At 35.4% G+C, this 22,980-nt stretch overlaps 1 protein-coding gene and 1 pseudogene across 6 annotated transcripts in view; one reads left to right on the top strand and one right to left on the bottom strand.

Moving 5' to 3' along the window:
* The window catches only part of DCUN1D1 (defective in cullin neddylation 1 domain containing 1), a 36,906-nt gene extending 17,075 nt beyond the window's left edge, over positions 1-19,831 (top strand). For all 6 annotated transcript variants that reach the window (XM_032875441.1, XM_032875443.1, XM_032875445.1 and 3 more), the window contains exons 3-7: positions 1,480-1,648; positions 4,311-4,441; positions 15,283-15,365; positions 15,612-15,708; positions 17,005-19,831. In XM_032875441.1, the coding sequence (XP_032731332.1) occupies positions 1,480-1,648; positions 4,311-4,441; positions 15,283-15,365; positions 15,612-15,708; positions 17,005-17,084 (560 nt within the window). In that variant the 3' untranslated portion in view covers positions 17,085-19,831. The remainder of the gene's footprint in view (positions 1-1,479; positions 1,649-4,310; positions 4,442-15,282; positions 15,366-15,611; positions 15,709-17,004) is intronic.
* LOC116878288 lies at positions 10,087-14,660 on the bottom strand (annotated as a pseudogene).
* Positions 19,832-22,980: the final 3,149 nt, after the last annotated feature.

Genomic DNA, 22,980 nt, shown 5'->3' with positions numbered 1-22,980 from the left:
GGCCTGGATTTTTCCCCTCATTTTCATAAAATTCTGCTGAACCAATTTTAAGAAATAATTTTAACAACCTTTAAAGAATTATGAAATAATACTTTAAAAAAGTTAAACAACATATAACAGATGAATAAAGAAGTAGATAGCTTCTCCCTCTTTATTCTCCTGAGGGAACCAATATTTGATAGCCTGGTCTGGATCCTTCCATATCTTTTATGTTTATGCAGAAGTATATATACTTTCTTTCAAAAATTTTCCTAAAGTGGGATTACATTTTATGCTTAACTTATGCCCAGAAGCCGAAAGATACACCTATTTTTTATTTTTAGAGATATTAGCAAATCACCTACAACAGTGCATTGTATGAGTGGCTCTTCTTGTATTTGTCATTACTTTAAATTTTTGCCATCTGATCAGTAAATATATTGATAGTTGGGTTTTTTTTCTTTAATTTGAACAGCAGATGTTTATATTGTTGAGATTGGGATTGAATTTCAGAGTTTATAGTTTTTCTGATATTAAGAAATGATTGCCATTATAAAATGAACTTTGCTGTAAGAAAACAAATTCTATACATATGTTCAGAAAAAAATCCTTTTTTTGGTATAGGAATGTCTGATTTTCTGAGTGTGTACGAGTATGGGACATTTTTCACATGAATAAATAAAACTTAAAAATCAAGTGGCCCCCCCCCCCCCAAATCTTCCTGTTCATCTCAAGAATGCCATTTCAGGGACAAAATGGCTTTAAATATTATAGTGGGAACTGGGTATTTACCCTAAAGATACAAATGTAATGATCCGAAGGGGCATGTGCACCCAAATGTTTATATAGCAATGTCCACGATAGCCAAACTATGGAAAGAACCTAGATGTCCATCAACAGATGAATGGATAAAGAAGATGTGGTATATATACACAATGGAATACTATGCAGCCATCAAAAGAAATGAAATCTTGCCATTTACAACGATGTGGATGGAACTAGAGGGTATTATGCTGAGCGAAATAAGTCAATCAGAGAAAGACAGTTATTGTAGATCTCTTTGATATGAGGAATTTGAGAGGCAGGGTGGGGTTTGTGGGGGTAGGGAAGGAAAAATTAAACAAGAAGAGATCGGGCGGGAGACAAACCATAAGAGACTCCTAATCTCGCAAAACAAACAGGGTTGCTGGGGTGAAGGGATAGGGAGAGGATGGTTGGGTTATGGACATTGGGGAGGGTATGTGCTTTGGTGAGTGCTGTGGAATGTGTAAACCTGATGATTCACAGACCTATACTCCTGGGGCAAATAATACATTATTTGTTAGTAAAAATAATTTTTAAAAATATTATAGTGGGAAAATATGTTAGAGTATTACCATTTCATATCTCTGATCCATTATGAACATTTTAAAAATGGAATATAGAGCATTACTTTGTCAGTTTTAAGCATAGCATAATAAAGTATGGCACTAATTTAATATTGCACTGTTATTTTTAAAGATCCTCAAGATGAAAATAAAATTGGAATAGATGGTATACAGCAATTCTGTGATGACCTGGCACTCGATCCCGCCAGCATCAGTGTGTTGATCATTGCATGGAAGTTCAGAGCAGCAACACAGTGCGAGTTCTCCAAACAAGAGTTCATGGACGGAATGACAGAGTTAGGGTGAGTCTGTAATCACCACAGGAAATTATAGGTACATTACTATGAGAATTAACTGTGGAAATGAATTGTGTTATGAATTTGTAAATATCAGTGTTTAAATTTACCAGCCTATAAACATTGGTGTAAAGAGAAATGGGGTAGTTTGCTAGCTTCTTCCCATGTTGTATACTTTCCTGGGTTTGTCAAGGTTTCTGTGTAGTTTAGCCTATTCCATTTGCATTATGCTTTTATCATTTGTTTCTAAGGAGGTTTCATTATATTAAAATAAATTACTATGCTTTAATATTTAACATGGATAAGTGAAATGAGCAAGCTGTAGTTTATTTCTCATTGTGAGGTTGTGAACCCTGAATTTGTAAACAAACTCCTAGAATGTAAAATCTTAGAAGTTACTAATTGCTTTTTGTTCCACTTATACCTTGAACAGCTGATTAGCTAAATGTCTTGGGATAAATAAATTAAAAAGTCATGGGTAGAGATTTTACCTGTGGTATCTAATTGTCCATAGTAAGGGAGAATATGAAAAAGTATTCAGTATATGGAGCGGTAATGGGTTGCTGCCCTCTTCTGTGTTCAGTAGATGACGAGTAATAATAGCTACTAACATTTGTTGAACATTCATTTTTATTTCAGAAACTATGCTAAGTAAATAAGTATTTCACTTACACAACAACTTTGTGAGAGAAGTAATGTTTACCCATTTTAGAGAAGAGGAAGAGAAATTACGGAATTAGGTAGGATGAGAGCCAGAATTTGAACCCAGGCATTCTGATTCTTGAGCCTAGGAACATTATAATCAGCCAGGGTCCAGAAGAGACACAAAAACCATGTCAGTAGTTTGAACAAGGAAAATTTTATTTTAAAGAGTACTGTGTAAAAGAGGTAAAAGAAATTTCTAAGGTATAACAGAAGAGGCAGATGCAGGAAGCCACCATCACCCTTATCGGCGATGGGAAGTGAACAAAGAAGGAACCTACAAAGGAAGAAATCCCTGCAAGGCTGATTTGAGGAGTTCTGAGGAGAGGGTGTGGCTGCTGCAGGAACACCAGGCCTGTGGTGCTTGCTTTGCCTGCCACTCTAGTCGAGAAAAACTGGCTGCAGTCCACTTGTGGCCGGGCCATGTGAGTTGCCACCATTGCTGAACAGTGCTGGGAGCTCCCTGGGCACACAGAAACCCTTGCTCTCTGCGGAAAACAGTCGAGGAGAGAAAAAGTTCCTTCTTCCTTTTCCAGCCACTCGTCGCCCTCTATTGGTAGAACCTAACAGTGAGCTAACTGGTCAGAAAACAACGCCTGACAATTGGTAGTTGACTGCAAATAGTCACAAAGTAGGGCAAAGAAGGGTAGGGAAGTTGAGGAGCAATAAATTAATAACTGGCCTAGACACTGTGTTCTGCCTCCTGCACCTGACCTATCCTGAACTTGTTAGAATTTTCTGTACTAGGACAGTTTCCATTAGAACTCACTTATTTTTCATTTGAAATTGAATTCATATAAAATGTAATGAACTTCCAAATCAAAATTTTAATCTACAGACTAATGAGCTAGAAGGTGTTATGAAGAACACAGAAGAGAAATAAAAGCAGAAATGATTAGAAGGAAAAATGCAGTGATGGTTTGTAGAATCTATAAAACAAGAATTTCTGGGGCACCTGGGTGGCTCAGTCGTTAAGTGGCTGCTTTGATCTCGGATTATCCCAGGGTTGTGGGCTTGAGCCCCACATTGGGCTCCCTGCTAGGCGGGAAGGCTGCTTCTCCCTCTCCCACTCCCGCTGCCTGTGTTCCGGCTCGCTCGCTCGCTCTCTCTCTCTCTCTGTCAAATAAATAAATAAAATCTTTTTTTTTTTTTAAGATTTTTATTTATTTATTTGACAGAGATCACAGGTAGGTAGAGAGGCAGGCAGAGAGAGAGGAAGGGAAGCAGGCTCCCTGCTGAGCAGAGAGCCCGATGCAGGGCTGGATCTTAGGACCCTGGGATCATGACCTGAGCCGAAGGCAGAGGCTTTACTGAGCCACCCAGGTGCCCCAATAAATAAATAAAATCTTAAGAAAAAAAAGAGGGTTTCTGCCTTCAGGCTATTATGTGGAAAGTAAGATGGGTACATAGACCCTTTCAGTTCCTTGAATTGGAGTTGAATGCTTTGCAAATGTAGAAAAAGCTTAATACTGATTTGAGATAAGCAGTTGGAGATGATGGGGGTTCATCTGGTATTTATTATTATAGTTTGTATAACAACACCTTTTCAAGGAGAATGCTTCTTCATCTAAGGAAGAGACACTGTGCTTTCATTTAGAGAGCTAGACATGTGACTTGTTACCAGGTAAGGAGTATCTACTACTGTTTAAACTGGTGATTGTTATGGTGATTACTATACATTCTGTTCACTGTAGCTGACTTCTATAATTTGGGTATGCTGATAGTCCTGTGAATTACATAATTAAAAGTAATACTGCATTTCTTTTAAAAATGGTAACTCTGACAATCACTCCAGACCTTTACTTCCTCCAGCCAACCCCATACTTGTTTATGTAATGTAAAAAGGTAAAATTTCAACTGATTTTTAAAAAAAGTTCTATGAAATAAATAAAAGCTACCATAGGAATATGTAAGTCCTTTATACTGAAAAAGTTTATCTTTTATAAACCTTAATTTTATAATGTAGATGTGACAGCATAGAAAAACTAAAGGCCCAGATACCCAAGATGGAACAAGAACTGAAAGAGCCAGGACGGTTTAAGGATTTTTACCAGTTTACTTTTAATTTTGCAAAGAATCCAGGACAAAAAGGATTAGGTAAGAATTTTTAAAATTATATTTGGTGCTTCAAATACATTAAAATACGTTGACAGTGTTACTTTTTTTTTTGTAATAGAAAGGTTTGTGTTTTGAGCATTAAGTCATCATGAAAATACCAGTTACTGAAAAACAATAAGAAACAATGAACTTTTAATTAATCAGAAAATACCATACACGTTAGATAATAAGGTTACCCTGGATACCATATCTGAACCACTGATTTTTTTTTAAGAACTGTAATATAGAAAATAAATAGTTATTAAAATTTCACTGGCATACATGTATACATTTATTTACTTGTGTATATTTATGTGTATATATGTGTATATGTATATATATATAAATATTTATTATCTAGAAGATGTTATAGGCTCATAGGACCATAAATTGTTTCACTGTGGATCTGTAGAAATAGCATTGTAAGATTTTTGAGTCATAGAATGCTAAAGAAATCTATTCTTTTTGTTTATGATTTGTTTGGAAGCTATAAGAAAGAATAAAAATGAAGATTATCAGGTATAATCTTATGTAGAAATCCTATCTATAATCACCACTCTTAACAATTTAGATCAGTCAGTTTGTGCTGTATGTAATATCCATACACTTGCTTTGGGGATGGCTAAGGGATATGAAAGTAAAAGCTACAATGTAATTTTACAGTTTACCTAGAAAGATTTGACGATAGCAGGTAATACACAATAATAAACGTGTGTGAGGGTTTTAGATAAAAGGAGTAAAGAGTAAAAGCAGGAGTGGTTGGGAAATACTTCCTGGGCAAGATGGGATATGAACTAAAGGATATGGTATTTAACTCTGTAAGGAAAGATAAAAGGTGCTCGAGAAGATGGTTATGAATGACTATCTGAAACGTCAGAGATAAGCTTGACTTCTTTGTAGGAGAGAGAAAACATTAATGTGATTTTAGTGGGATTGCTTATTTGAAAATAAAGTTGGTGAGACATTGTAAGGCTTGACAACCACAGTCTTCTTTTAAAAGCAGGGCAGAAAAAGTTTAAATTAGAATTTGTGGGCAGTTGGGATACACTGAAGATTTTGATGGTATCAGTATCTTCCATTTACTGAGTGCCTGGCAGTGTGCTAAGTACATCCACTGCTTCATTTCATGTTTAACAGTTCTATGAGTTACTCATTTTTTCATTCAATAATTTGTCACCTGCCGTGTGCCGTATACATAGTAATAGAGTGCTGGCCATTTTTCTATCCTGATTTTGCAGATGAGGAAACCTTCATATGCCTACAGGAAGGTTAAATAACTTACCCAGTGATGGAAGTAAGTTTGTTTTTGATTTTGAAGTTAGTAGTTAGACTAATAGGGGCCTCTTGTACTAATCCTTCTTTATATTTTAAATTAGAAGGGAAAATGCACTGAGAAAAGGATTATGTGAATAGGGATTAGACCAAGGAAGTGCTTGAAAGCCAGTGAGGAAGGGATAGGTGTACATTTGTATTGGAAATTTGGCCTAATGAATGACTGAGTGTGATTGAATTGATTGAAGATAGACAAGATATCTGGAAAGCAAAATTACAAATAGTGAAGCCTCCTTTCCAACTGATTATTCAGTTTAGTTTGGATTTTCTTCTTGCAGTAAAATTCCTCATTTTGCAGGCAAAATAAGCTGAGATGGATGATATGTTGGGTTAGTTTCTCTACTATTTGTGGCCATCAGTTAACTGGGCTGTTTTTTCCTTGTTTCCTCCTTACTTCCCACAAGTAAAAACTGATTAAAATTTTTGAATTTGTATGTATACACTGCAGTAACTATTTTTGTTGTGTTTAGAAATGTAGCACAATATTTTTGTAAGATTAAATAAAATGTTATGAATATAAAATGTTGATTTAAATGGGCTGAGTCTATTCCTTTAGTTATATCCCTTTCCTTTATTGGAGCACAAAACTAATGATATTTTGGGATTAATATATAGTTTTGATATTGAATTTTAGTTTTCATTATATGTGGTGAAAATAAAGCAAAATTAAATTTTTGTTAGATATTAGATATATTAAATTGGAATTTTGGATTATAGGGAAAACTGCAAAAAAGATGGTACAGAATTAGATTTAAAAATTTTACTATCTAATGTAGAGTGCTGAACTTAAGAAAATTGTAGTATTTTTGATGTAGAGTTCCTGTTTTACAGGATGAGAAAAGAGTTCTAGAAATTGGTTGCACAATAGTGTGAATGAACCTAATACTAAGTGAACTGTACAATTAAAAATGGTTAAGATGATACATTTTGTTATATTTAACCACAATTTTAAAATTATTTTAAAAAAACCCTGTAGACTGTACACCCCAGAGTGAGCCCCAATGTAAAATATGGACTTGAGTTAATAATAGTATATCCATATTGGCTCATCAGTTGTAAGAAATATACCACACTAAAGCAAGGTGTTAAAAATAGTGGAAACGGGGGGGGGTGAGGTGGGGAGGTATGTGGGAACTGTCTGTACTTCTCAGTTTTTCTGTAAGTCTGAAATTAAAATTTTTTTTTAATTTAAAAAGGGAAAAAACATAATAGGAATACAAATCCTAGTTTCTCCTTTTGTTTTGCATTGGTGTTGAGTATCAGGAAATGTAATAACTTGCTTGGTTGAAGAACTTAATTAAAAAGAAAACCGTTTTCTTGACAGCCTTTCTGAGGGCTCACAGGGCTCTTAAATTACAGTATTTGGCAGAGAAGAATTAGAAGATCATAGGAGAGGAGGTGAGGCCCAAAACAAACTGGCAGAGTGACAGTGACAGCACTGTGGTTTATTTATAAATAGCTCTGCTAGTTATAATGAGAGCTGGTGTTTTCCATATTTTCCCATTTTTTATTACTTGATTTCCTTTGACACCAGGATGGGGTGCTTCCACTCTCACTGTCTGCTTCAGGCATCTGGCATTTCTGATAGTCTTCTGAATCTTAAATTTGAAAGAGATTTCGTAAGTTGTCTAACCTGTCCAAAGTAGCATCCATAGCTGATGCTTATGTAGTTTTTACTTTGGAACATTCAGGGATTGGACACACGTTGTTTTAGGAAGTGGTCGGTTCTTGTCACAGAATACTCCTACTTCTTATCACACAGTTCTTCCTTATGAAGTGAGCATCTTTGTCTTGCTAACTTCTACCATTGCCCTTATTTGTCCTCCACCCTCAGCAGAGCACAGAGGAAGTCTGACCATGTAAAGACTGCTGTCACTTACCCCCTTCTTTTTTTTTTTTTTTCCAGGTCAGCATCCCAATTATTTTAATTGTTCTTCATTTGAGAAGACCTTGTTATTCCTGTTACTGTCCCCTACCAGGCACATTTCCAGTTTCTCAGATTCTCTCAAAATAGAGCTCTTAAAGCTGAATACTCCAGAAGGAGGCTGTTTAATGTAGAACGCCATGAGTCTGTTATTTTTTGTGAGACTGTTCATTCTGTTTGGTCAAAAATTACGTTTGTTCTCTAACAAACCATGCCTTTTTAGGACCATCCTGAACTTTTATCAGACTACAGATTGTAGGTTATTTTCTTGTGAACCGTGGTTCAGCTAGAATCTTATACCTGTGCAGTTGATTTAAAAAATTTTAAGATTGGGGTGCCTGGGTGGCTCAGTGGGTTAAAGCCTCTGCCTTCGGCTCGGGTCATGATTCCAGGGTCCTGGGATCAAGCCCCACATCTGGCTCTCTGCTCAGCAGGGTGCCTGCCCCCCCCACCCCCCACCTGCCTCTCTGCCTACTTGTGATCTCTCTCTGTCAAATAAATAAATAAAATCTTCAAAAAAATTTTTAAGATTATTTGTTAGACATTTAATATTTAGAAATAATTTTATAGAGTGTTTTTAAGGTATATTTTCATCTGTGTAATCCCATTTGGTTCTTGTAACAACCCTTTGAGCTGTGTAAAAAACCTATCATCCCCTTTGTCGTAGAGATGGAGAAATTCATGGATAGAAAGGTTGACCTACTAAGGTAATGTAACTTTAGAGTTGGTAGAACTGGGATTCAGTCTGAGATTTTCTGGCTCCCTGTTCTGTTTTTTTTTTAATATTACATTGTGCTAACTGTGGATATTTCTAAATAAATGAAGACATTGTGAATAGGATTGTTAATCACCTTTCCATCTTCCCTAGTGAATTGGCAACATTTTGTTTCCCTTAGGGACAGTATTTGGATCCAGTCTCAATTCATTTCCATGTTCATTCAGCACTCAGTTTATCACCTTTTATGAAATCCCACGTTGCCTTGTTGATTTTGTTTGACACCGGAATTACCTCAAATTTTTAATTTTACTATAAGGGCTTAAAAATTTGTTCTGCAAGTATCAGTTATAGGCAGTTTTGTTATTTGCTTGTGCTTGTCTCTTTTTCCTCTATATTTTCCTTCTATTTATTATAACCATTGTTGCCACTTGTTACCTTCTTGTCGAATTTGCTCTGTTTTCCAATGCTGCTTCAGAATCTCTAATAATAATTCTAAAAATTATTAAAAATAAATAATAGTGATAGTAAGGACTCACTTATTATTTACCAGGCACTGTTCTGAATGTCTTATGTCTATTAACTCATTTAATCCTTACAGCAACCCTGTGAGAGTAGGTACTGTTAAATATATTTTAAACAGAATTATAGAGACGTGAATCACTTGCCCAAGTTTCCTTAACTAGTGGTAGAGTTGGAATTTAAGAGGCTAAAATACTATTTCAAACTACTTCTCTCTAGCTAGGCTCTTCTCTCTGTCATGCAGTCATTTCTTTCTAAAGGGCAGTTTTTCTAAATTGCTAAAAGGCAATTGCTGTTTTATCTCTTATGCATTTCAATTCTTTTTTTTTTAAAGATTTTATTTATTTATTTGAGGGAAAGAGGGAGGGAAGGAGAAAGAGAGGGCATGCATACATACATAACATAAGCGAGCCAGGTGGGGGGCATGGAAGGGGTTAGAGGGAGAGAACTTCAAGCAGACTCCTTACTTCATGTGGAGCCCAATGGGGGACTCAGTCTCAGAACCCTGAGATCATGACCTGAGCTGAAACTAAGTTGGACACTTAACTAGCTGAACCAACCAGGCACCCCTACATTTCAGGTCTTAATTATAAGTTATTAAATCTTTTATAGTATACTTTTTTCATTCAAAAATATTTATTGACTCTTTACTCTGTGAGCATAGAGTCAGGAGCATCTTAAGTTTGTCTGGGTGGGGGCGCCTGGGTGGCTCAGTGGGTTAAGCCGCTGCCTTCGGCTCAGGTCATGATCTCAGGGTCCTGGGATCGAGTCCCGCATCGGGCTCTCTGCTCAGCAGGGAGCCTGCTTCCTCCTCTCTCTCTCTCTATCTGCCTCTCCGTCTACTTGTGATCTGTGTCTGTCAAATAAATAAATAAAATCTTTAAAAAAAAAAAAAAGTTTGTCTGGGTGAGTTTGCAAAGTCTTCACAAAGATGATTAATTTTTTTTTTTTTACACAACAGTGGTTAATTTTACTTGTTCAAGGGCTCATATTGCAAGCATTAAACCAAGCATGGGCTTTGATTCTGTGAGCCCAGATTCACATATTTAGGAAAATAAAAGCACACTGTGATCATGTATATGGATGAAAAACGAAAGGCTCACAAGTTAATCACATTGTAGTTTTAAATTTCTACAGCCTAGAAGCCAGAAGTCACAGATCTTTTAGGTCTTTCTGGATGTTCCACAAGGTATTACACTTTTCTTGAGCTGGGCAACCTCACCATCCTTCAGCTTCTGGTTGATCACACTGGTTAAGACCTGAGCGCTCAGGATACATGGAAGGCTCAGGAAGACTTCGTTCTCAGTGCCTTATATCCTCTTACCACTGTTGACATCTGATGAATCCTGGATAGATTTTTCAACATGGATTCAGTGAGATCAGCCACACTTAATCCAGTGGCCCAGTTGGTATATCCTTTTAGCTTGATGACTCCATAGGCACTTTCAACCACTGTCTTAGGCACTTTGTTCTAATTTTCACTGTCATTGTCTGTTCCCATTTCTGGATTCAGTTCCTGAAGAGAAACGTCCCACATTCAGTCCACTCCACAACCTTGTGTCCACACCCATAACCCTTGAGACACCATATTCTCCCAGAATCCATCCATGGCAGCTGCTGGGATGAATGCCAAGTTTTTCAGCCATAAGATAGCAAAATCTAGCAGAATTCAGACTATCCCTACTTCTAATGACATGGTGCTTGCATGGTCCACTTAGTTTCCAGGTAACATGTTTGAGAATATCCACTGGGTTGGAAACCACAATTATGATACAGTCAGGACTGTACTTGACTACCTGTGGAATAATGAATTTGAAGATTAAGCCAGCTCTCTCCATTGTTGGTGGACTCCTGCAGTCACCACCACAGTCTTAGAATTGGCAGTCACAGAGCAATCTTTATCTGCCACAATTTTAGATGTCTGAAGAAATAAGCTCCCATGTTGCAGATCCATCATTTCTCCTTTGAGTTTGTCTTCCAAAACATCCACACGGGCAAGTCGATCAGCTAGATACTTTCCTAGAATGCTGATGGCGCATGCCATGACAACTTGTCTAACACCCACTACAGTGATCTTGTTTGGGAATGGTTGTCTCTTCTTCTGCAACTGGTGCAATCAGGTGTTTCCTTAAGAGTTGCCATCGTGCCCAGAGAGAACTGGCTTGTAAGAGTCGAGCGAGGAAGACAATGTTAGCTGCGTGCGTCTCCTCCAGTGCAGGATCTACAAGCAAAGATGATTAATTTTTGAGCTGTGAAGAATGAGTATGTGCTTTTGAGGCCAAAAATAAAAATAGAAGCCATCTCTTGTGGAGTGATTAGCAAGTTCAGTTGTTCAGAGGTGAGAGACCTAGCATCTTTGAGGAACTACAAATAAGTTCATTTAACTAGAAGTGTAGATTTTATCTGAAGGCAATAGGAAAACAATATTGGAGATTAAAAATTTTAGTAGACATTGTTTTTTGAGCTGTTTTAGGTTTACAGCAAAATTGAACAGAAGATACAGAGATTTTCCATGTACCCTCTGCCCCACACATACATAGTTCCTTCCACTATCAACATCCTTCACAAAAGTAGTACTATTTTTTACAGTTGGGTATACAATATAGGTGTACTGATGCATCATCATCACCCAGAGTTCAGGTTTACGTTAGGGTTTGCTTTTGGTGTACATTCTGTGGGCTTGGACAAACATAATAACAACATGTTATCTATCATTATAGCATCCTGCAGAGAATTTTCACTGCCCTTAAAGTCCTCTGCTTTGCCTAGTCATCCTTTCCTCCCTCCTAACCTCTGGCGACTGCTGATTTTTTTTACTGTCTCCATAGTTTTCCTTTTTCAGAGTTAGCCTTTTCTGACTGGCTTCTTTCACTTAGTAATATTAATATGCATTTGTTTTCCTGCATATCTTTTCATGGCTTTATAGCTCATTTTCTTATAACACTGAATAGTATTACTTTGTCTGGTTATACCACAGTTTATATGATCTATCTACTAAAGGACATTTTGGTTGCTTCAAAGTTTTGGCCATTATGAATAAAGCTGCTATAAACATTCATGTGCAGGTTTTTGCATGGACATAGGTTTTGAGTTCATTTGGGTAAATACCAAGGATTGCAATTGCTGAATCATATGGTAAGGGTATGTTTAGTTTTGAAACTGCCAAACTGTCTTCCAAAGTAGCTGTACTGTTTTGTATTCCCACCAGCAATGAATGAGAGTTCTTGTTGCTTCACATCCTCGCCAGCATTTGTTGTTGTCAGTGTTTTGGATTTTGGCCATTTCAAAAGGTGTGTAGTGGTATCTCGTTGTTTTAATCATTGAAGAATTTTAACATGGAGGTGACAATATATATGCCTGAAAGGTTCATGTGAAAGCATTGTGGTTCTTCAAAAGGAGTGGAGTCAGAACTAAAGGAAGAGTGATTGGTTATAGGCTCTTGCAGTGATTTAGCTGGAAGAGGACTCTAGCATTGGTCCTATAGTAGGGATGGAGAAGAGATTTTTTAAAAAACGTACTTAGAAGCTACAATGAAAGTGCTTTGACTGAAAGTGCGTGATGAGGAAAAAAGGAGTTTCTCTATCAATTCTGAACACCTTTAGGGAACATTTGGAAATGTATGCATGTGTTTTTTGGTTGTCCTAATGACTGAGGGTTTCTTCTGGCATTAGGAGGGTGCTGAATGTCATACAGTGTATAGGGCAGTTCTTCACAATGTGGACATTGTGTTTCATTGAGAAACACTCTAGGGTGAGGATGCTGAGAGAAGGAATAGCAGGTCTGTAGAGGAGGATAATGAGTTCAGTTTGAGCTCTGTTGAATTTGAGCTGTTTATGGATACCCAGTTGAAGATGTCCTTGGACAATTTTATATGTGAATCTAGAACATAGAGATAAAGGATTCATATTTAGGAGTTGTTGAAGAGTATGACGTGGGAAAAGGTGTAAGGGTTTGAAAAATCTGCGGAGGGTAGAAATGGTTATTGCTGACATACAGTATTACAGAACACCAACATCAAATGGAAAAATGGAGGAAGGGGAGCCAATAAAAGAGAAAGCCAGAGGGGACAGAGGAAAATTATTAATAGAGTGCTATCAGTTAAAGCTGAATGACAGTTCCATGTAGAAGGTGTATTCAGACCTGGCTCTCTGTCAATATGACAGAGAGCCAGGTAAATTAAGGACATCAAAGTGTTTATTTGGCAACCAAAATAAGGACATAAAAAGTGTTTAATAGGTAGAGATTACTTTCAGTAGAGTGACAGAGGTACACGCTAGTTTATAGAATTAAAGAGTGTGTGGGAGGGGCGCCTGGTTGGCTCAGTGGGTTAAAGCCTCTGCCTTCCGCTCAGGTCATGATCCCAGGGTCCTGGGATGGAGCCCCGCATGGGGCTCTCTGCTCAGCAGGGAGCCTGCTTCCCTTCCTCTCTCTCTGCCCGCCTCTCTGCCTCCTTGTGATCTCTGTCTGTCAAATAAATAAATAAAAATCTTAAAAAATGTGTGGGAGGTGAGGAAATGGGGCAATGAATGTAGATTACAAAAAAAAAAAAATTCTCTTCTTGAACAACCTAAACCTTCATACATCATTCACATACACTTCTGCCCTTGTCAGATTCTTTCTTTCATGTATCAGCTGACAAATGGGCATTTATAGGTGTCTCCTGGTTTGTAGTTATTTGAATATCTCTGTTGTTTCTTATCCTTATTTTGTGAAAATTAGTTGAAAAGGGAAAAAAATGCTAGCACTAGCAATAAGCTTAGTTATACATTTCATGCATTTGAAAGGAGGAAGAAAATCATTAACATGCTAATGACAGCCTTTGTGCTGCACTTGAGCCACACAGTTAGTATGTTTAATCGTTAAAAGAAAAGAACAAAATTGAAGAACCTTAGAGGAATATAGGCTGTAGAGCCTTAAAGACTGCAAAGATTTAAAGGTATTACAATTCGGAGTTAGTGTCATATTTCTAGTTTTCTTAAAACCTGGGGATCCGAATTTGACTTTTAGATTTGATTTCAGGAGCACATTATGTATAAAAGAAGACTTCATGTGCTGTTTTAAGATTATCTGTGAAGCAAAAGAGAAAGAGGTAGCTAGTTAGCTAGTTAAGGGGATGAGAGATCTAAGAAAGTTTTTTTTTTTTTTTTTTAAAGGTAAGTTCTATAACCTGAGCATATTTCTTTATGAAGGGGGAAAAGTCAGAAGACAGGGCAAAGTTGATGTAGGGAGAGAGGAAAATTAACCAGAGGTAAGATTCCTGAAGGATGGTATTGGCTTGAGAACAGTGGTGTTAGGGGCTTATCTTTGGGTAAGAGATAAAGTGACACCTTTTCCACTGAGTTTGAAGGAAGACATAATAATGGACTTGAAGGTAAGTAGTGTATTTCCACATGGAACTGTCGGAAGTTCATTGATTCAGCGGTTTCGGAATGCATACTGTGTGTTTCGGTCTGCTCGTTTGGGGATACCCAGTTCCTATCCTTGAAGAACTGAAGTTCCAGTGCAGAAGGGGATTATTTTCTTACGGCCTGTATATTGTTCTTTGAAGTAGGATGTGAGCCTTTTTGGCGTCTTTCCTGGTCTCAGGATTCTTTAGGGGTGGTTTGGAGATATCTGAAAGGACTTTTACGTTCCTTGGGATATAATTTTTCCTGACCTGGAGATGTGAATTTACTCATAAAAGCTTGATACTTTCTTAACAGGTTTAGTTCCTTGAAAGAGGTCATAGTTCTTTCTGTCATGACAGGTATTGTACTTTATCATGTAGTGGTATGGTTTCACTCTGCTATAAAACCCAATTAAGTAGCCATTTATATTGTCTTCAAAACTTTTCCAAAAGCAAATCTTAGTTGATGAATTTTAATTTTTAAATCAGTATTCTTAGTGTCTCTGGAGTCAGGTTCAGTCATTGTGGAAAGCAGTCGTTTGCATTACAAACGAGTTGTACATTAGTGGGTCTCAACTGGGGGCAGACAACGAAAAATTATTGGATCCCAAATGTCAGAGTTGCTGAAGTTGAGAAACAGTGATGTACATTTTAATACTTCTCTTTAATACTTATCTCGGTCAAGTATGCTTCTCTGCATTATGCAGTGTAGGCTTCAGAACCCCCCTGTGAGGTAAGTGGTATTCTTCCTGCCCTGAAGGGACTATTCATTAGTGAGGGAGTCAGGATACAAACCATGGTCTTATCGTACTTGAAAATTTTATGAATAAGTAGTCAGGACAAAACTTTTTTTTTTTTTTTTAATTTTTTAAAGGGCTATCTTTGGTCTTACTTGGTTTTTTTTTTTTCAGGGATAAATATTCATGGAATTTGAAATACATAATTTATTTTTAATATTACAGATCTAGAAATGGCCATTGCCTACTGGAATTTAGTGCTTAATGGAAGATTTAAATTCTTAGACTTATGGAATAAATTTTTGTTGGTAAGTTCATGTTTTCTGCAGCTCCATCTTTTCTGTACATTTTTACTTTCTTTGAAGATAAATTAACATTTTTTAAAGCATGACTAACTCATCTCAGAGTTTGTAGTGGACATAGAATGAGAAATTTGATTACCAGAATTTCATTACACAAGTTATTTTGCATTCTTGAATTTAGCATCATTTGGGCTGATATTGTGAAATTCTCTTTGGTGATTTGGATGTTTTTTGCTTATTTTTTAAAAATAGGAACATCATAAACGATCCATACCAAAAGATACTTGGAATCTTCTTTTAGACTTCAGTACAATGATTGCAGATGACATGTCTAATTATGATGAAGAAGGTAATGAATGTTTTTGCCTTACTAATATTGGTTTTGTTTTGTTTTACTTTATTGCATACTTTTGAACTTCTTATCTACTTCTGCTTTTCATGGAGTTGGATTTCTGTCCTCTGACCTTTTATTTGTGTTGTTTTGAATGTGTAAAATGCTTTTGTCCTCTTTACTAGTCTATGCTGTTCTGTTTCTTTAAACACCACCTCAGTCATCCTGTCTTCCAGAAAGGCATGAGTAGTTTCCATCCATGTTTTAGAAGTTTTCAGTTTACTTATACTGCTTGTCTTAATATACTTTAGTATTTGTGTTTTTATTGTTACCTGTTTGTCTTGTCTCTGAACTTGACTGTAAACTCAAGGTTAGTTGGTTTGTTAAATTTGAAATGTACTTCAGCTGCCTACTGTAGTACTATTGGCATTCAATAAATGATCATCAGTTGGATTCTTTTCTGATATTTTTTCATATATGTAAAAAGATGATAATACCATCTGCTACGGGGACCTGTGCTTTTATTTTTTGAGAAGTGGCAGTGGTTTACATTGATTTCTTCACACTTCCTTACCTAGCCTCCCTTGAGAATTACCAGGATATGATGCATTTTTGAGATTGTTGTATAGACAGAGGTGCTCTTTGGAAAATCTCCAATGCCTTTGGCTTCCTTAAAAGTGTCGTGGAACTATTTAATCAGAGATGATTTTTTTTTTCTCTTTGTTTTCATATGATGTACAGTCTTCAGTAACAAGTGAGAAATACCTAATCCTGTGCTTTCTGTAAGGCCTTACACAAAACTGGAGAACTTCCTGATGCGGAGGTTCGCATGTGGATGTTTAGAGGCATGCATATGTGCTATTCAAAGTCTTTTAGTAACTTATTATCATGAAGGAGGATAGAGTTTGATACTTACTGTTGATTTCTGTTGTAAGTTTGCCACAAAACACCTGGAAACTTTTTTCCTCCTACCTATACTCCCAGTGCTGACAGCATGCCACTATAGCCTTGCCATTTAAGCTGCCAGTTCAGTGGCCTTCAGAAAACCATGATATTGTTGATTGATTACCAGAAGAGTTATTATTTATTATTCAGGGGATTATCAAGTTTTAGAATAATAGAGAGAATACAGGAATATTTTAGGTAGAAACTCTAAAAAGTCAGAATTTTGGAAGACTTACCAGTGGGAATATTTGTAATGATATACTCTAACTGTTATGGCGAAGGTATTTTAAGAAGTAAAGGATTCTCTAAAACGTTTTATTTCTGCTTTTCTTCCTTTCTTTGTTCCCATACTCCCCCTCCCCCTCCCAGGAGCATGGCCTGTTCTTATTGATGACTTTGTGGAATTTGCACGCCCTCAAATTGCTGGGACAAAAAGTACAACAGTGTAGCACTAAAGGAACCTTCTAGAATGTACATAGTCTGTACAATAAATACAACGGAAAATTGCACAGTCAATTTCTGCTGGCTGGACTGAACTGAAGATCAATCCTCACAATTCAGACTGAGGGTTGTGTCAAAACTTTAAGGATACATCTTGGACCATATCGTATTTCATTCTTCTAATGGTGGTTTGGGCTTGTCTTCTAGTCTGGGCCGCTCTAAACATTTATAATTCCAACATTGTGGATTTCATCTTATATCTGTGGACCATCCTAGTTTATTCTCCCATAAGTCTTAGAAGCTTTATGGTGATTATTTTGAGGTTTCCATTCTTGCATAAAGCACAATGCTGTCTTCATCAGAAAACAGTTTGGCATAAGAATTAAACATATGAACATCACAAAAAATTTATAAAAACTTCTTAAATATATGCTTTGGGCTAGTTGCAAAGACTATGCTGATAGCACTTCCAATAAGAGTGATATATTTAAGTGTACCAGATCTGGAATGGTGTTTGGTTTGGGGGGATTTTTTTTTTTTTTTCCTGGCAAATCACATGTATTGTTGATGTGAGTAGAGTAACTGATGTCAAAATAACCAACGTGAGAAATTTTTAGGATAACTTGGTGTGCCTACCTGAAAAATTTATTGTGTTTCAGACCCTCGATTTCAAAGGTTCCACAGAACTAGTCTGCACTTACCTTACCCATGTTTATATATAGTTGTCTTACAGGGAACTTTTATTTAGGAAATGTCTGCATAATGTTAGATTCTACTCCTGTCTACATTATGCACTACATAATTGGATTTCATTATGATTTTGAAATGCTTATATGCCTGTCGAATAAGTTAAACTATTTAATTTGTTTTGAATGTTTTAGATTGCTACACAATACAATATTCTAAATTTAGGCATGAGGGTTTATTTTTGTTTTGTTTTGGAGTTTTTTTGTTTGTTTGTTTTTGTCAGCACACTATGGAACACAAATGAAATTCTCTTAATTTATAAGAAGATAGTAGGAATTAAATTTTGGAAATGGTCATGATGAGCCATGAAGTTCAATCCTTATAGGTACTGCTTTCAGACAAATAGTCCATTTTTGATGACTTCTTATTTTGTTGAAATTGCTTTAACTGCTAATCACTGTGGTTGCCAAATACTTACTTCAGGAGCAAAAATTTTCAAGCAAGCATGTACTTGATGCAAAATACCAATCTGGTTTTTATTCTTGTAAATTATTTAGTTTCTTCACTTTTTTTGTTTCGTTCAAATTAGCTCAGTTTTCACATCAAAGCAGAATTCTATCTTGTATGTATTTTTTTCATTACAAGACCCATGAACTGCTTTCTTGCTGAAAATGCCTCATTTCTCTGTTCACTTCCTGACATGTGAAGGGTTTCTTACTTTCTTAAACATTTCTGTAAGGCAAGTAAAAAAAAAAACATAAAACTTCATATATTGGATGGCTTTGGTTTTTAGCAAGGAATAGGTTTTTGCTTGGTATATCCAGGCAACTCTCTTAAGATACCAATGTTAAAATTATCAAAGGAATGTACTTCAGAACAGCAGTACGTTTTATGTAGATGTGGAAATGATTTTAAGAAACAATGACATCTTACAACTACTTTTTATTTACACAGTTTCTGAAATGGAGCTTTCCCCAGAGATAACTATATTAATATTCCAATCATAACTTTAACTCAAGAATATAATTCTACCAAAAGAATATTTTGAAAACTTCTGTTCGGGTTACTGGAATTGGTTATTTTAAAAAAAGGAAAAAGAAAAAAAGAAGAATCCTGCTGCTTTCAGTATTTCCTGATTTCATATTTGTAAATATAAAGAGGAACTTCAATTATGAAAAATTTAAAAAGATATATATATATATGTACTATTTTGTTTTTTTGTCTTGAAGATTTTGAGTTATGGTATTGTTTTCGGATTGATTAATTCGAGTATGCTGTGTTTTAAAATGAGATCCCATTAGCTTTTTTTTTTCTTCCCTCAATATAAATGGTTTTTCTTAGAAGTCTGACATTGGTTCATGGCTTAGTGCCTTGGGTTTACAGACTTTTCCTTTTAAATGCAAGACCTTTTTCAACAAAATAGTGTTTGTCATCATTTTGGTACTAAACATTTATAATTACTGTGTAATTATAAACAAAAAATACATAAAGCTTTGAATATAATTATGTAGCATAAAAGTTAAGGTTGTTCACTCTATGATGGCATCTTAGAATTAAACAGTACTATTACTAGGGCTGAAAAGAGAAGACTGGTTTAATGTGGTGTGATTATTTTGAGGATAAATGTCTGGTTACAGGGAATATTTTGTACTAAAAAAATGCTTATACATATGGCCATGTATGTGTGTGAATGTGTCTGTGGGAGAGTTTGACAGAGAGAGAGGTTGAAAGATACACACACATGTGCAAACACACACAACTTGAAATGCTTTAATTCATTAAGTGTTTCAGTCTTCATTTCGGTAAACTCCCCAGGCTGATTCTTTGTTTCAAATTGAACCACAGGTACAGTTTCCTTTTTGCCAAATGTCAAAACAGGTACACATTTTAAAATGTAATGCTTTTTAAATAGTAAAGTGTATAAAATTAGAAGTGCCCACATAAAAAATACTTGAGATCAAGATTATCTTTAGTGACTATCACCTGCATATCTCTGTAAGTTCAATTGTGCTTCTTACAATCCCTGTCATATTACCAACAGAGGCAATAAAAGCTTCAGTGAAATTGCCATGACTAAATCTTTTCACATATTATTTCAGTGTAATATTTTAAGGACTAAAATATACCTTAAACTTTTCCAGGAAGAATAATTATTCATGGAAAGAGCATTGTAATGGCAAGTTTTGGGAAGAAAAGACATGCCAAGTCTTGTTTACTACATTTCTAAAATGTTTACAACTATACTGGGCTGCTTTATTAACAGTACTGTAGTTGTGTAATATGGCATTATAAGTGTGTGTTCTTCATTAGACTTTTAAAAAGTTTTAATGAGAGAAAGTAAATAACATGGGAAATCTTTTATATAATATCCTTACTGGGGAATTCTTATTTAAGCAAGGCTATACTATTCTTTTTTCCTCAGAAAGATTTAAGTGAATGAAGTGTTTATCTATTTTTTATTTGATGATAAGGAATTTGGGTAGTTGTAGCTAGTTTAATGTGCACTTTGCTTAGATTTTTTAAAAACATGTTACTATGAAGACTACGTATTGTAAACCTGTAACTTTTACATATGAATGACAGAAGAAAGTTAAACCTAATGAAAGAATTTTGGAATGGAAAAGGAAAGTGGTGCTGGGGAAATTTACTATAGTTCACAAAGTATGCCTTTGTAAACCTGAATCAACTTTTAGCAAGAATTAATTTATGTAGTTTTAAATGTTAAGTTGTATATTTAATAGAAAATAATTATTTGGCACCTCAGCAGTTTTCTTTAAATGTTACTTTATAAAACTTTTTAACAATATAATTTATATTGAATACATAGATGTTTTGATAAAATTTTATCAAATTTGATTATGTAATGATAAAATGTTTTTAAAATGTGAACTATTTAACATATATCTTAATAACTGAGGACACAATACCTGAATTGTGATTTTTACATAATGTGATAATTAGGGTTCAAATTATGGCTCATCATTTAATTGATTATAAACGAGTATATTTCTAAACTCTTTACTTGCCTCCATTTTTACAGTCATATAGCAATAATTTCTATTTTTATTTTATAGAAATTTGGTGAAGTTATATGTCATGGTATCTTTACCTTTGATTTCTGAGGGGAAGGGGTTTATATTTTGTAGTTAATATAAACTTGAAAATTCTTATCAATACAAATCCCCTTTTCCAGGTTTATCCTTACTGTTTGTTGCCATTTTGGTTGACTATTTGCTTGATTTGTATCTGATTCTGGAGGCAGATAGTGCTGTGTTTTTGTTTGTTTGTTTGTTTGTTTTTAGTTCATAATACAGATACATAAATGATTTTACCAGAGCATTCTTGCCATCTTACTTTCCTGTACTGCCTGTTGGGTAATTGGCATTTCCTGCTGACCAACTTGTTTTTTTAACCGCTTTCCACTAGGCTCAATGTTCTGTTTTACTGTGGCTTTTGGCTTTACTTAATCTATTTTTAAAATCTGTCATAAATAAGGAAATTATGATAAAGGGTACACAGTCTTTGTAGTAGATGGGATTCCTAAAAAGTAATATATTTATGGAGTTTAAAAGACATTATTTTGGGGATTATTTTAGAATTATCTGTTTTTAAAATTGAGGTCCCCAAAAGTCAATTTTTTATTTAAGTATATCCCAAGTTTTTCATATGAATAGTGCTTAAATATTTTGAGTTTAATCTTTTTGTATTTGTGCTGTGCTGAAATTTGACTTCTAACGCAGAGCATTGGTTTTTAAGCCATCCCTTGAGTCTGCTGTATTCTGTGAGGTTGGGTCATGGAGCCAGGGTGCCTCTTCGTCCACTTTATCCATAGCTACCTACTTTATCTCTTACAGATTAATGGCATTTTGTTTGAAATTTGGTTTGGGAAAAATGCTTGGTTAAATTTTTTTTTTTTTTTTTTTAAATGTCTGGTTTAAGCGGGAACGTAACCACTTTGGCCAATTTTTCAGTGGAATGGAAATAGATGGAGTTAGACCAAAATTAAAGCAGTTCTGACCATAGAAGACCACAACTGCTTTGAAAGAAGAATCCATCAAATGATTTTAAAGTGAAGAATTTTGAACCATAGTGAAAGCAAAGCTTGATTTGAAACAATGAAGTCTGAAACTTGCCAGAGGCAATACGTGAATGGCTTAATGATGAAACAAAACAAAAAGAGGATAATATTTTGTATTTAAGAATGTATATATTTAGAAGCATGTTCAATATAAGTATTTACTTAAAATTCTAGTTCAAGTTATGAAGTACTCTAAGAAAACTTTGTATTTAATGGGAAACTGGGGCAATACCAAACAAGATTTTTACCAAAAGGAATAGTGTCGGGCATACATTCAGGGGAAAAAGTGGCTAAGAGAGAATGCTGGTGTAGGCTATAGACAATGATTTGTCTCACAATTAACATGATGTAGCTAAAAGAGTAGTAGTTGATCAGTAAAGTTTAGAGATGTATGTACTTGGAATCCTTTAAAAATAGCATGTTTAGGTTTCAAGCAGATGCTAATATTTTTAATCCTGAGAATATGTTTAAAGTCCTTCTATTGAAATTAAAAGAATAGGCTGTCAGCCAGAGCTTTAAAACAGTAATTCCTAAGACTTTGGTGTGATGGTACTTTTAAAACAAACAAAACTTTATTGAGGTATAACTTACACATGATAAAATTCACCCATTGTAAATATACAATTTGATGGTTGTAGTAAATTTATAGAGTTGTGCAATCATCCTCACAATCCAGTTTTAGAACATTTCCATCAGCCCATAAAAGTTCCCCTCGTGGTCCTTTACAGTTGATTCCCTTTCTTAACCCCAGCCCCAGGCAGCCACTTTCCTCTGTTTTGTAAGTTTTCCCTACCTAGAAATTACACATGCATGGAGTCACACAATTTGAGGTCTTTTGTGGCCAGCTTCTTAGCATGATGTTTTTGATGTTCTCTCATGTTCTAGCCTATGCCTGTACTTCGTTCATTTAATTGCTGCATAACTTTCAGCATATGGCTGTACTACGTTTCATTTATTCACCAGTTGATGAACGTTTGGATTGTTCATATTTTTGGGGTATTATGAATAACGATGCTATGGACATTCACATATTTGCCTTCGTGTGGACGTATGTTTTCATTTCTCTTAGGTAGATCCCTAAGAATGAAATTGTTGGGTTGGCTGAAAAGTTTTTGTTTAATTTTCTAAAAAAACTGCTA

The sequence above is a fragment of the Lontra canadensis genome, unplaced genomic scaffold (genome assembly GCF_010015895.1).
Source record: "Lontra canadensis isolate GAN:19392208 unplaced genomic scaffold, GSC_riverotter_1.0 scaffold56, whole genome shotgun sequence".
NCBI classification, from domain to species: domain Eukaryota; kingdom Metazoa; phylum Chordata; class Mammalia; order Carnivora; family Mustelidae; genus Lontra; species Lontra canadensis.
The sequence above is the reverse complement of the archived record's forward strand: the minus strand, read 5'-3'. Positions and strand labels throughout refer to the sequence as shown.